Below are 13,162 nucleotides of genomic sequence, written 5' to 3'. Positions count from 1 at the left end.
CCAGAGGGTTGTTAATCTATGGAATTCCTTGCCCAGTGAAGTAGTTGACGCTACTTCAGTAAACGTTTTTAAAGATAAGGTAGATTTTTTTGAACAATAAAGGAATTAAGGGATACAGTGAGAACGCAGGTAAGTGGATCTGAGTCCATGAAAAGATCAGCCATGATCTTGAATGGCGGAGCAGGCTCGAAGGGCCGGACAGCCTACTCCTGCTCTTAGTTCTTATGTGCTGTTGACAGAGTGGGGAGGTGGAGCGGGTGGAACAGATGGTGAGCGTGCCCAGAGAGAGACCAAAAAGGCAAGCATGCTAATGGTGGTAATTGATTTAAAAATATGTGTGAAAATGAGTCTGCTCTGAGATAAGTAAGAACTGCTGATGCTGGAGTCGGAGATAACGCAATGTGGAGCTGGAGGAACACAGCAGGCCAGGCAGCATCGGAGGAGCAGGAAAGCTGACGTTTCAGGTCATAGGGACCCTTCAGAAATTTCTACAATCTACTCTGTTGAGCAAAGTCAATAGACACAAACAAGACGCGGATGGGAAGTTGTGGAACTGCCAGAGGCTGTAAAGTGCTGAAATGCAAAATGTGATGTACCTATGGCTTGACTTCCCCGAAGTGAGGTGCTCAGAATTACCTACAACGCTTCCCTCAAGGTCTAACCAGCGATATATAAAGTGGTCTCTTTTTCATGTTGTTTTCTGTGCCCCTCTATAATTCCAAGTAATGCAAATGCCTTTGTAGCCACCTTTTCAACTTACCGTGCCTCCTTCATGGATAAGTGTACACTGCCAACAGAAACTCTTTGCAGATTTCAAAACTCTGCCATTTAGAATATATACCCTTACCATATTAGCTCCCCCTAAAGTGTATTTAATAACTTTTCATGTGGCCAGGTCCTATGGTAAAACAAAAATGGAGCCACTTGCCATCACCGTGTTAGAAAGAGGCACTGAGATGGGTTACCAGTTGATTAGTTTTTGGAAATGTCACTGAAGGAGTGCACATGGAGACACTGTTTCTCCTCATTGAGAAAACATTACCATTCACTTTAAACAGCCAGTGTGGGTCTACTTTAATATCTATCTTGTTCGAAGGACAGCATCTCTTCAGCATTGTGTTGAAGTGTTGACTTAACATGTTTGACAGTAATTGACAGCCAGCTTGATTTCTCTTGTGTAAATTCATCTCTCTTGACCTTTCGAATGTAAGAGGTAGGAGCAGGAATACAGTAGTCATTTGAGTCCCTCAGGTCTGTCCCAGCATTCTATAGGATTATGGCTGATCTCCCCATCGCCTCGACTCCTCTTTCATGCTAGCTCCCAATATTTCAAATATCAGTGTACCTTCTCTCGACAATTGAAGAGTGTGTTAGGAGGCAGAGTTTTTGAACGAGAGGAAATTGATGCGTAGCAGCTTTTGAAAATTTGGTTGAAAATTGTGCCTGGCATTTTCTTCACTAAAGGCAATGGAGGAGGTCAGAGCAGTGTGTGGCGCAGTGAAATGAATAGGGATGTCAAGGTAGAACATCCAGCAGTGAGAGTGGTGGCAGATGATTTTGATTCCAAGTGCAATGTAATTAATAATGCAGTACACTAGTTCAAATTTAACAACTCTTTTTTTTTATTTATATAGCACGTTGGACGTTGTACTCTTGAGTTTCAACTTGCCCCCATGACCTTTTCCTGCCCATTGTTATAAAACTGCTTCAATCCCACAGCCCTCCAAGATCTGTCATTTAAGATTGCATGACATTTTCAGATTGTGTGGAACTTTAATGCAGTCTCCAGCACCAACCCTTTCAGAACCATGGCCTTACACAAAACCTTCAGTTCCAGGGTCTTGCTTCTCGTGCTCAGAACTGGTCTCGCGCTTTATTCAGCCATATTGTTTTCAGAAAACCACCTGGATGTTTGGCCAGGCTTTCTCTAGCCATCGTTACACCTATACCTATTTGTGTGGAAGTTTTACCTCTGGTGTCATTTTTCTCTTAAAAGATCAGTAATAGTTCTTTCTCTTCTGTTCGATCACTGTGCCAAGGCATAGAGGGTATTATTTCATGTCTGGACATTTTTTGATGCTTTTAATGGCCAAATTCTTGTTCAATGGATCGTCAGGTGGTGGAGCTTTGTCTGTATTGCTTTTTTAAACATTCAAAACCTGTTCTTGCGCCCTTGTGTAAATTGTGAACGATAAAATTCAATTATCTTTTCATTATTTCTGTCTAGCACCTTCTGATGCATTCTGGTTCTAGTATGTATGCCTAATCTGTGTCTATTCACATACCAAGATGTCCTGCATTCTACTGTCAATTTTTCTTGTGGGTTGACATCTAAGCGTTTAATGGATACAGAAATTCCTTTTCTTTTCTGTGATCTAGTATCCAATTTCTCACCTCATCTTTGAGCTGTAGCTATTTTGCTTGCTCTTGCCTCTTCCTATAACCGTTCTCTCAATTGGAGTAGTGTGAAAGTGTCTTCTGGTTACACTTTTTTCATGCTCTCGTTGGCATATTTTCAAATTGAATCCTGTGCTATAGGAAAACCTCCTTTTCTCTTTAACTGCATTGGGTTGCTGTTGATTACTGGTGCCTAAGTGTAAGCCTGAAACATGCCAGTGACCTGTGCAATGGTCCAATATTCCGAATTGGAGAGGCACCTTGGCTCAGTGGTTAGCACTGCTGCCTCACAGTGCTAAGGACCCGAGCTGATTCTACCCTCGGGCGACTCTCTGTGTGAAGGTTGCACATTCTCCCCGTGTCTGTGTGGGTTTCCTCTGGATGCTCCGGTTTCCTCCCACAGTCTAAAGATGTGCAGGTTAGGTGGATTGGCAATATTAAATTGTCCATAGTGTACAGGGATGTGTAGGTTAGGTGGATTAGCCGTGGAAAAAGCAGGGTTACAGGCATAGGGTAGGGATGGGTCTAGGTGGGATGCTCTTTGGAGGGTCATTGTGGATTCAATGGGCCAAATGGCCTGCTTCCACACTGTAGGGGTTTTATGATTTTAAGGTGCGCAGCAATTTCAAACAATTTTTTTTTCTAGAAAGAATGTGTCTGATGGTTTGGCCAATATGGCAATTAAACATGGATTGGCTGAACAGGTCTTTGCTGGAATTCCCTAATTACTGCTCCCTTAACCAACTGTTTTGCCCTGAAGTACCTTTTTTCCTAAAAGGTTTCCAACCACTGAGGCTAAACTAGTAAACCTAATAACAAAAGTTGATGCTTAAGGTTGGTCATTTTATATAGCACTTTTCTTGATCACTGGACCCCCCAAAGTGCTTTACAGCCAATGAAGTGCTTCTTCAACGTGGATTTGCTGTAATAATTTGGGAAGTACAAGAGCCAGATTGCATATTGCAATCTCCTGCAAATAGCAATGTTAGAATGGCCAGATAATCTGTTTTATGATGATGACTGAAGGATGAATATTATAAATATTTTGCAAAGATTAATTCTGTAGCTTTGAGTCTCTGAGAGCAAATAAGTAAAACAATGCTGGCACTTGATTTTTTTAATGGTATGCATTCATTTCCCATAAGTGAAAATAAGCTGGTACGTTCAGAATTTAGAGTGTGGCTTGTGTGGCCAATGTTGTCAAAACAGATGTGACCGAGAAAAGAGGTTGGAAGCTGAAGGTCAGAGAAGTATTTCCCATCAGTGAAGCTGCTCCTTTTATTTTTATCCAGGGACATGGCGGAAAATACTTTGCAAAATATTTCCAAATGCTACAACGGTTTTCAAATCTTGATGACCTTGGAAGTTTTTTTTCTGTTGTGGGGAGTAGTTATTGCAAGAGCAAAAAATATTTGAAAACTGCTGGCCTCACAGTGCTCTATATATGTGACTGTGTGGAAAATTAATGTTCAAGGAAAAGCTGTGGAAGTTTTGAATTTTACTGGACTATAAAGTCCCTCAGTTTAAAATTTCTTTTAAAGTGCAAAAGACAAGGATAGGTGTTAAGAGGAAGGAGGACAGTAGCAAGGGAGGGTGCATCTTTTGGATGTTTTGAAGATAAATCTAGCTAAAAACGTTGCTGTGTAGTGTTTTCCATCTTCAATTAATGCTACTAAAAGTTTAATAACACTTAAGATTGTAAACTTCAGTCACGTGATTTTCTTCAGATCCTGTTGATCTCAGGAACCAGCCTGTGTCAAGAAAGCTGGGCTGTCACTGTTTCTAAGTGCTAGTTCATGGTCTGATGCAGATTGCAAATGTCTGGTAATACTTTATTTGAGGAAGTATGAAAATAGCTTGTACAGATTGGTGGCACAGCTTAAAAGATTAAAGTTTGACAACTTACATAGATCATCCCTCTGCAGTCAGGTTTAACTCGGTTGTTCTCGAACACCTTTTAGTTGAAAATGGAAGGAGCTGTGTGTGCTGGAAATTGGAAACAAAAACAAATTACTGGAAAAGCTCAGCAGGTCTGGCAGCACTTGTGGAGAGAAATCAGAGTTAGCGTTTCGAGTCAAGCAACCCTTCCTCAAAACTGAGGATGGCTCATGCGACCCAAAGGACCAACTCTGATTTCTTTCCACATATGCTGCCAGTCCTGCTGAGCTTTTACAGCAATTTCTGTTTTTGTATCTTTTAGTTAAACCCTTTTCAAATAGATTAGTAAGCATAGACTCCCCATCTGTACTATGAAGCTATATAATCTAAACTAAAAGTGTTGCACATTGTTGTACCCAGAAGCCAGGCAAGAATACCAGTTTGTTACGTATTTGTTGGAATGCCCCAAATCATTAAGCTCTTGGGTGAGAAGGGATAAACTGACTACCCTTATTCACCCACCTCTTTTGTTGGTCATAACAAAATTGATTTTCTCCTTTGTAGAAACCTGTTTTTAAATTAATCTCCCAGACCCAAAAGAACTTCCTTTTTAAAAGGATTCAAATTAACCAGGCTTTCTTGAGTTAAGAATGGATTTATTAATTACTAAACATGAGAAGAATTAGAAATGCTACTTACAAGTAGGAAACATGTCCAAAAAGGTAAAATGTTTTATAAGGTGATATTTAGATCTGTCTCTGAATTAGTCACTGGGTAGGTAGTTACATGTGGCCGTTGGACTGGAGGTTACTGTTAGTGTTATGTTGGTCATTGAATAGTTGATCTCAAGATTCTCAGTTTTGTGGTTGGTTGAGATTCTGTTCTGATTCCTTTTGACTGACTAAATTCCAGCTTTAGGGGTGAGAGAGTCCTTTTGCTTCTATATCCTTTTGTTTAGTTAGCTGTCTTCCAGCACTCAGTGAGAATCCTTTCTAATTGCAACATGGATGACTAGAAGTTAGTTATTTAACTATGAACTTCGCAGTATGCTAATACTTGAACCAAGGGTTAGCACACATGGGTATCTTTGCCCACTCAGTCGCACCAGCACATTCAAGTAGAGTTGCAACTGTCTTTTTAATCCCTGTCCTTGTGCTTTGACATTTTAAAAAAATGCACAAAACATGTGCAGTTTGGGGATATAATCCACAGGGGCTGGCTTGCTGTTGAGCAGGAGATTGTCAGCCCCTCATTATTTTTGTAATTGCAAGAAATCACAGTCCAATCTGTTTTGACTTGCCTCTTCCCCCCTTTTTTTTTTTTTGAAGCGTTGTCTTTTGATGCTCCCTCTACATCTTTAGATGTGACATTCTGTAGGTGTTCTCTCCATGCAGCCACTTAATTTATATCCACAGCCATTTCTGGCTGTATCAACCCTCTTTTAAAAGAAGCACCATTATGAAATTACATGCTTAAAATGTCCACAGCACTTGAGGATATGAAAAATGTTTTGATAATTTAAGGAAATGCATGTTTCCTTGCACATGTCAGCGAGGTAGGTTTGCTTCTTTGTTGCTGTACAGTATATAATATTTTAAAAGACCTTTCTTGAACAGCTCTGAACTCACCTGGAGCTCCAGCTGTGGTAGCTGTGAGTCTACCTGATGATTGTGTTGCTGATCTCATTGTTCCTCCACATGCATTCCACCCAAAGGTAAGAGACAGCCTGCCTACTCTGTGCTCCAGGTATGGTGACTGCTTCAACAGCCAAACTTAAATCAAAGCAGTCTCCTGCTGCATGGCAATTAGTTAGCACTGCGCACACATGTACACTCATACGTACATACCAGGGGTCATTTAAGAACCAGCAATCCAATCACGGTATCTAATGAAGAGGATTTGACAGGGTAGATGCAGAAAAGCTACTTCCTTTGAACATAAAATTAAAGCTGGGTCAGTCAGGGGACACAGCAGGAAACCTCTTTCTTTTGTCAAAAAGTTAAAGCTGTTTGTTTCCCAAACAGTTGAGAATGTTGGGTCACATAGAAACATAAGATCTATAGACATTTCATATCAGCTTCTATGAGTAACATAAAACAAATAACTGCGTTGATGCTGGTCATCTGAAACAAACAAAAACCAGAAATTGCTGGAGAAATTCAGGTCTGGCAGCAACTGTGGAGAGAGAAACAGTTAACATTCTGAAGAAGGGTAACTGAAATCAACGCTAGTCTTTTTGAATAAGTTGCTATCTGTAACTGGCAATTTTATAAAGGTGATGTGTAAGGTTTCTTGAAAAAATTCTAACTACTTTCTAGTATGTCTTGAGTCATTTGGAATTCTACAGCACTGAGGAAGGTTGTTGGGCTCTTTGTGTCTGTACTAGCACCCTGAAGGAGCTGCCATTTCCCCCGTCTTTCCTTGTAACCCTGCAAGTATTTCCTTGAGACTTGCACATGCTAAATACATTACAAATGAATGGCATTTACAAGCAGCTCAGTGTGTTGGGAAGTCTGATTACAGCCTTTGTGGTGATGTTCGATTAAACCCTGCAATAGATGGGCATGTTTTTGTGGTTTGTTAGGTTAGCTGGCATGGCTCCTGGAAGCGAGGGAGGCATGTCTACTGGATACAGACAAAAAGAAATTGAAGCAGCTATAATCCAAGTAAGTAATCGCTGTCTGCTACTGTATTGTTGAAGTTTGAGACTCCACGCCCACAGTTCACCAGTATTTCTTAAAAACATTTCTTGTATTCTTTGGAGAAAGTCGCACCACTTGGGTCCTTCCTTAAAAACAAAACTGCAAACAGCTGTAGCATTGGATTGTGTGCGCCATCTTACTTTGCCAGTTCATTTTTGCCAGGGATGTGTCTGTACTCGTGAGAAAGTTGAATTTTCACATGGCTGTGTTCACTGAACAGTGCGTCATTGAGGGAGGCTATTCGGCCAAGCAAATCTATACTGGAACTTTCATTGCGAAATCTAATTAATTCCATTACCTGACTCTTGCCTCATTTTTCCAAGTAATCATCCAGTTCCTTTTTAAAATGTTATTAAATCTGTTTCCACCACCAACCAATAATGCATTCCAAATCTAACCACTTTTTTTTCCAGAAACAATTTTTTTCTTACTGCCTTTCATTCTTTTGTGAATGACGTTGATTACCAGGGACAGAAATGTAATCACCCATTCGAAGGAGTTCCTCTTTATTTTGCTCTATCGTAAACTCTCGTGATTTTAAACATCCCTATCAAATGTCCACTTGGCCATCTCTGCTGAGGAGAACAGCCTAATTCTCTGTAACTGTGATCCTGCATCGCCAGAATCACTTCAGTAAATCTCATCCGTGCCATCTGCAAAATGTTTGTGTTCTTTATTCATTCATTGAGCTTGCAACGTAAATGTTTGTTACCCATCCCTAACTGCCCTCAAACTGAGTGCCTTGCTAAGGCCATTTCAGAGAGCTGTTGAGTCAACCACATCACTTTTAGGTTTGGAGTCACATCCAGGCCAGACCTTTCCCAAGGATGTTAGTGAACCAGATAGTGTTTAATTTTACAGCAATCAGTAGGTAACATTATTTGCACCACTTACTGAGAATAGCTTTATAGTGATGTTTTATTTATTGAATCCAAAGTGGGACACACAATGGACACACTTCCATTAGTAGTGATTTATATACTTTTAGCAGAATGTCATGGCTTTTGTAATCTGTACTTATATTTATAATATTCGAGATACCGTATGCTTTCTTAATTGCTTTGTTCTACGGCTCTGGTCCCATTCCCTGTCAGTTCCGTAGCACGTCATTGGCCATTCTGTGACTTGAGATAATCTTAGTTAGTGAAAGGCTTTATAGAAATGCATATTTATGACTGAGAGGTTATACTGAGGGATGTTAATAAACTTGGCTCTTTTCTCTCCAAGATAGATAAGACTGAAGAGGATTTAAAACCATGGAAGGGTTTGATAGAGAAGACAGATGTTCCCACTTGTAGGGGAGACTATATTTGTGGGATCTGAATATACTTATAAGTAATGTAGGAGAAACTCGGTGGTTATCGAATAAAATTTACCATCGCTTGGACTAGTTGAAATGAAAAGCATTGATACATTTTAGGAAAAGTGAGATGAATACATTTAGAACAGATAGGAGGGGAGAGAGGTTTGTGTAGAATTTGCATAGAACAGTTGGGACAAAAAGCTGATTTCTGTGTCATAATTATGATGTATGTCTGTCTTTGATTTTGACTTTCCGTGACGCCTACCTGGTAAATTCTGACATGACTGCTATGCTTCAGAAATGTACAGGATAGCAGGAGTGCTCAATTGACTGGACTAAACCACACAGACTAAAGTATTGGGAAATTGGCCAGTACTGACAGCATTTGAAACGTGACTTTCTTTACGTCTTTGTCTAATGGATCTGCTTTTAAAAACTCCCACCATAAACATAGCTTCTGATGGTGTCCATCCTGCATTATCAGCCTTTCTGCCCCTTCGCCCCCCCGGCCCCCTCTCCCTCTCCCTCTCCCTCTCGCTCTCACTCTGCCCCCTTGTCTTCCTTCCCCCGCCTCTCTGTCTGTCTTCCCCCTGCCGTCTCTCTGTCTGTCTTCCACCCCCCCCGCCCACCTCCGATCCCCGCCCCCTCTGTCTGTCTTTTCTCCCCTTCCACCCCTCCCCACCGCCCCTCTCATGGATCTGCCTCCCATTTCTGTACTCTCTACTCCACTCCCAGCTCTAGAACCCTTTGCCTTCACTGACGGATGATACCAAATTTCAAACCTCAAATGGGGTCACGGTGGGAAACATTTGGGTGAACATCGAGCTCAACAACCATCCAGTGAACTTGAATCGATCACTGTTTTCATGCTAAATTTTTCTTATTGCCAAGTACTTTTCTGTTAGCTGAACTTATTTTACAAAGGAGCAGACATATGGCAAAACAAGAGCACGTACATTGATATAGAGCCTTCGTGAGGTTAATATTTCATTATTTTCTTATTAATTCCTCGGATCTGGATATCCCTGGCATGACAGTTTTATTGCTAATTCCTAATTGCTCTGGGGAAAGTGGTGGTGAGCTGTCACATTGAATTAATATAGTCTATTTTGTGTAGGGACACTCTCACAGTGCCATTTGGGGAGGAGTTCCAGGATTTTTGACCCAGCGACAGCGATATACTTCCAAATCAGGATGGTGAGTGGCTTGGAGGGGAATTTGCAGGAGGTGGTGTTCCCATGTATCTGCTGCCCATGCCCTTCTAGATATTAGTGGTGACCAGTTGAAAAGGTGCTGCTGAAGGAGCACCTACAGCATGAGAAAGAGAGACCATCTGGCCCGTTGAATTCGCATATGAACCTCCCAAAGAGCATCCCACCCAGGTGCAGCCCCTCCACCCTAACCCTGTAACCCCACCCCCCACCACCCCAATTTTCCACAGCTAACCCATCTAGCCTGCATATTCCTAGATACCATGGGGCAATTTACCATAGCCAATCCATCTAACCTGCATATCTTTGGACTGTGGGAGGAAACTGGAGCGCTTGGCAGAAATCCATGCTGACAGGGGGGAAACATGCAAACAGTCACCCAAGGCTGTAATTGAACCTGGGTCCCTGGTGCTGTGAGACAGCAGTGCTAACCACTGAGCCATAATGCTGCCCTGCTGCAGTGCATCTTATAGACAATGCACACTAATGTTCAATGGTCCTTTTTATCAAACCTCTGGTTCTCCGGTTATGATCTCCTTTACCACTTCTGAAGAATTCTTACAAGAAATCGCTTTGGAGTTTCCAAACTTGATATACGTATGTAATACCCAGTGTAAATTTATCTTGGCCAGCTCATTTCTACTTGTTCCAAATGAGAGGTATAAGGAAACTCTCAAGCTCTGAAGTTAACCCCAAGGTTTGTGTTTGAATGCTCTTCTGAGCAAAATAGTGATGCTTCCAAAGACTCAATCTATAGAGCCACCTGGTGGCTGAAGCCTGGAACTCCAGCAAAGCCATTGGATCTGGCAAAATAAATGTAAAGGTGAGTACAGTAAGTACTGATCGAATCTGCAAGAAAAGGAAGGAACATTTAGTCGCTAGGACATGTATTGATTTTCTAAAACAATGTTCATATCATCTTTACAAATTCCTGGTGACTCTACAATAATTTTTAAGGTATGTGGTATCATTGCTTGTCCCTCCTCACCCCAATTTTCTATTCAGTTTCAGCGAAAGCTTTTGTTACTATTGAGGAACATTTATTGGATACCTATGCTTGCTGTCAGAGCATTCATGTTTTTCAGTTCCTTCATTGCCTGTGCCTCTTGCTACTCTGTCTCTCCTTTTCTCTCCCCTGCTCCTTCTCTATTACTCTCTCTAAAAGCTCTTTAATGGAACTTTGGTCACCTGTCCTAATGATTTATGAATTTGTTGAACTTCACTGAAGCAATTTGGAATCCTTTAATTTATTGAATAAGGTACACAAGACAATTGTTGATTTTTATATAAAGGTTTGAATAAATAATCTTTTTAGTACTTTTAGTATAGAATAAAATCCATGCAGTTTTTTTTTTTTGTTTTCTTAAGATCATGAGCTCTCTGGCAAGGCTGGCATTTATTGACAAACCTTAGATGTACTTGAGATGGCTTACCAGGGCTGCCATCTCCTACAGTGCAAAAAGAGGCCGTTCAGCTCATTGAGTCTGTACTGAATCTCCAAAGAACATCCCGCACTTTAAACCACTCTATTGTGTGAAGGTACTGCTGCACTTCTGTTAGCTAGAGAATGCCATGATTTTGACCCATACCTTTGTAAGTTTGACAGGGAAAGGTCAGCTCTCGGCTGAAGTTTTCCACAGTTTATTTTACTGTGTTATTTAGCACTGGCATGGTCTCTGTATTAGTTTGTTGGAGGATGAGCTCCCTAGCCTTCACAATTGGAGTGAGAGGCACAGGCGGGGAGGAAAGCAAGAGCTGATAGTGGAGAGGATGACTAATAGAAATGGTTAGGTCTTTATGGCTGTAACATTTAGAGGAGTGCGATATTTTAGCTTTTAGTCATAAATAGCCACAGACATTAAAGACATTTGCTTGTTTATGCTCTTGGGTATTAGACGGTAATTACAGGGTGGTGTCTGCAAAATAAATTCCAGCCGTGTTTTTGTACTCCTGCCCCTCGATAGTGAAACAGCTGATTTGTGGTTGCGATGATGTTGTGCAGTGATGTCATTCATTCTTGGCTGTTGCCAGTGTTACCAATCCCCAATGGTGTCCTACGCAATTCCTGTCTGAGGCTATTGGCTGATGTTTTTCTGGCTGTTTTGCAAACTGTCAAAAAATAACACATGCAGTGAGCTGAGGGCTGCAGAGGCTGGGAAGTAGTTGGTGTGTAAGTGTGACTGAAGTTCAGTTTTCTCATTCTTTCTTTATCCAGGTTTGAGTTCAGTATGCCTTTCCTTCTGAGTTTGAAACAGGTAATTCTGCTGATGTTATGCTTTTCACCTGGAATTTGCAATTCAATCCAAATCCTACCCCGTTACAACCCCTCCACCAGCTTGTGTGTTTGACTTGAGTTACTCTTCATGCCTGATCTGCATGCAGTTTTATCATTTGTTAGTATTGCCCTGCCCTGTCGAAACAAAATATTTGTTTGCCATGCATGACTTTGGGACCCCAATGCCTCAAACCATAATACTGCATTGTTAGATTTTAAATAAATCAAGAAAAAACATTATTAAAATTTGTGATGTAAGGATGATGTGAAAGTCATTTGTTTGAACAAATTGGGAAAGACTGCACATGTGATAGAGGATAACTTGGATTTCGCACTGGGCTTGTTTTTGTTCAGTTTGTGGCGTTTGCTCCTCCTAACGTCTGTCTTTTTTTTTGCTGCTCTTGGTATTAGCATTTCCATTGCTTTCTTCCTCCCCAATTCCCATAATAATTACTTATCATTTTGCTCTGTTTTATTCCTCGCTTAAGGCAATGCTGTTGCCATCACTGAATCCCCCACTGTCAACATCCTGGGGTCACAGGGAAACCGGAGTGGATCTGCCAAATAAATACAGTGGCTACAAGAGTAGCTCAAAAATTAGGAATCCTGCAATGAGTAACTCACCACTTGACTGTCCACCATCTACAAGACACAAATCAAGAATGTTGAGGTAATACTCCCCACCTCCCTGGATGAGTGCAGCTCCAACAACACTCCAGAAGCTTAACGCTATCCAGGACAAAACAGCCTGCCTAATTGGCACCAGATCCACAAATATCCACTCCTTCCACCATCAATGCTCAGTAGCAGCAGTGTATACTATCTACAAGATGCACTGCAGAAATTCACCGAAGTTTCTTAGACAGCACTTTCCAAACCCATGACCATTGCCATCTAGAAGGACAAGGGCAGCAGATACATGGGGATGCCACCCCTCCAAGTTCCCCTCAAAGCCACTCACCATCTTGACTTGGAAATATATCACTGTTCCTTCACTGTTGCTGGGACAAAATCCTGGAATTCCCTTCCTTAACAGCATTGAGTGTCTAATGCAGCACATGGACTGCAGTAGTTCAAGAGGACAGCTCACCCTCCACCTTCTTGAGGGGCAATTAGGGATGGGCAATAAATACTGGGCTAGCCATTGCCCACATCCCACAAGTGATTTTTTTTTTTTTTTTTTTTTTTTTTTTTTAAATTGTCCCATTCATTTCTAGAGTAGTCCAGTCCATCTTTTGCACTGTGGAAGAAAGAATAGGCTTGTATTTAAAGAAGCCCTTTCCACTTGCTCAAGATACCCCAAAGCATTCCACATCCAATTTCCGGAAAATAGTTCAACTGGTTGTTGTGTTTGCCTAGTAGCAAGGTTCCCCAGCATAATGAGTTAAATAACCAG

The 13,162-nt window shown here is 41.2% G+C and overlaps 1 protein-coding gene across 1 annotated transcript in view; it reads left to right on the top strand.

The window, feature by feature from the left end:
* Positions 1 to 11,636: 11,636 nt before the first annotated feature.
* wbp1la (WW domain binding protein 1-like a) overlaps positions 11,637 to 13,162 on the top strand; it is a 40,476-nt gene continuing 38,950 nt past the window's right edge. Inside the window, exon 1 of the mRNA XM_048608950.1 lies at positions 11,637 to 11,746. Within this exon, the coding sequence (XP_048464907.1) occupies positions 11,720 to 11,746 (27 nt within the window). The 5' untranslated portion in view covers positions 11,637 to 11,719. The remainder of the gene's footprint in view (positions 11,747 to 13,162) is intronic.

Source organism: Rhincodon typus, chromosome 20 (genome assembly GCF_021869965.1).
Source record: "Rhincodon typus isolate 14 chromosome 20, sRhiTyp1.1, whole genome shotgun sequence".
NCBI lineage: Eukaryota > Metazoa > Chordata > Chondrichthyes > Orectolobiformes > Rhincodontidae > Rhincodon > Rhincodon typus.
This window is presented reverse-complemented; position numbering and strand designations above follow the sequence as displayed.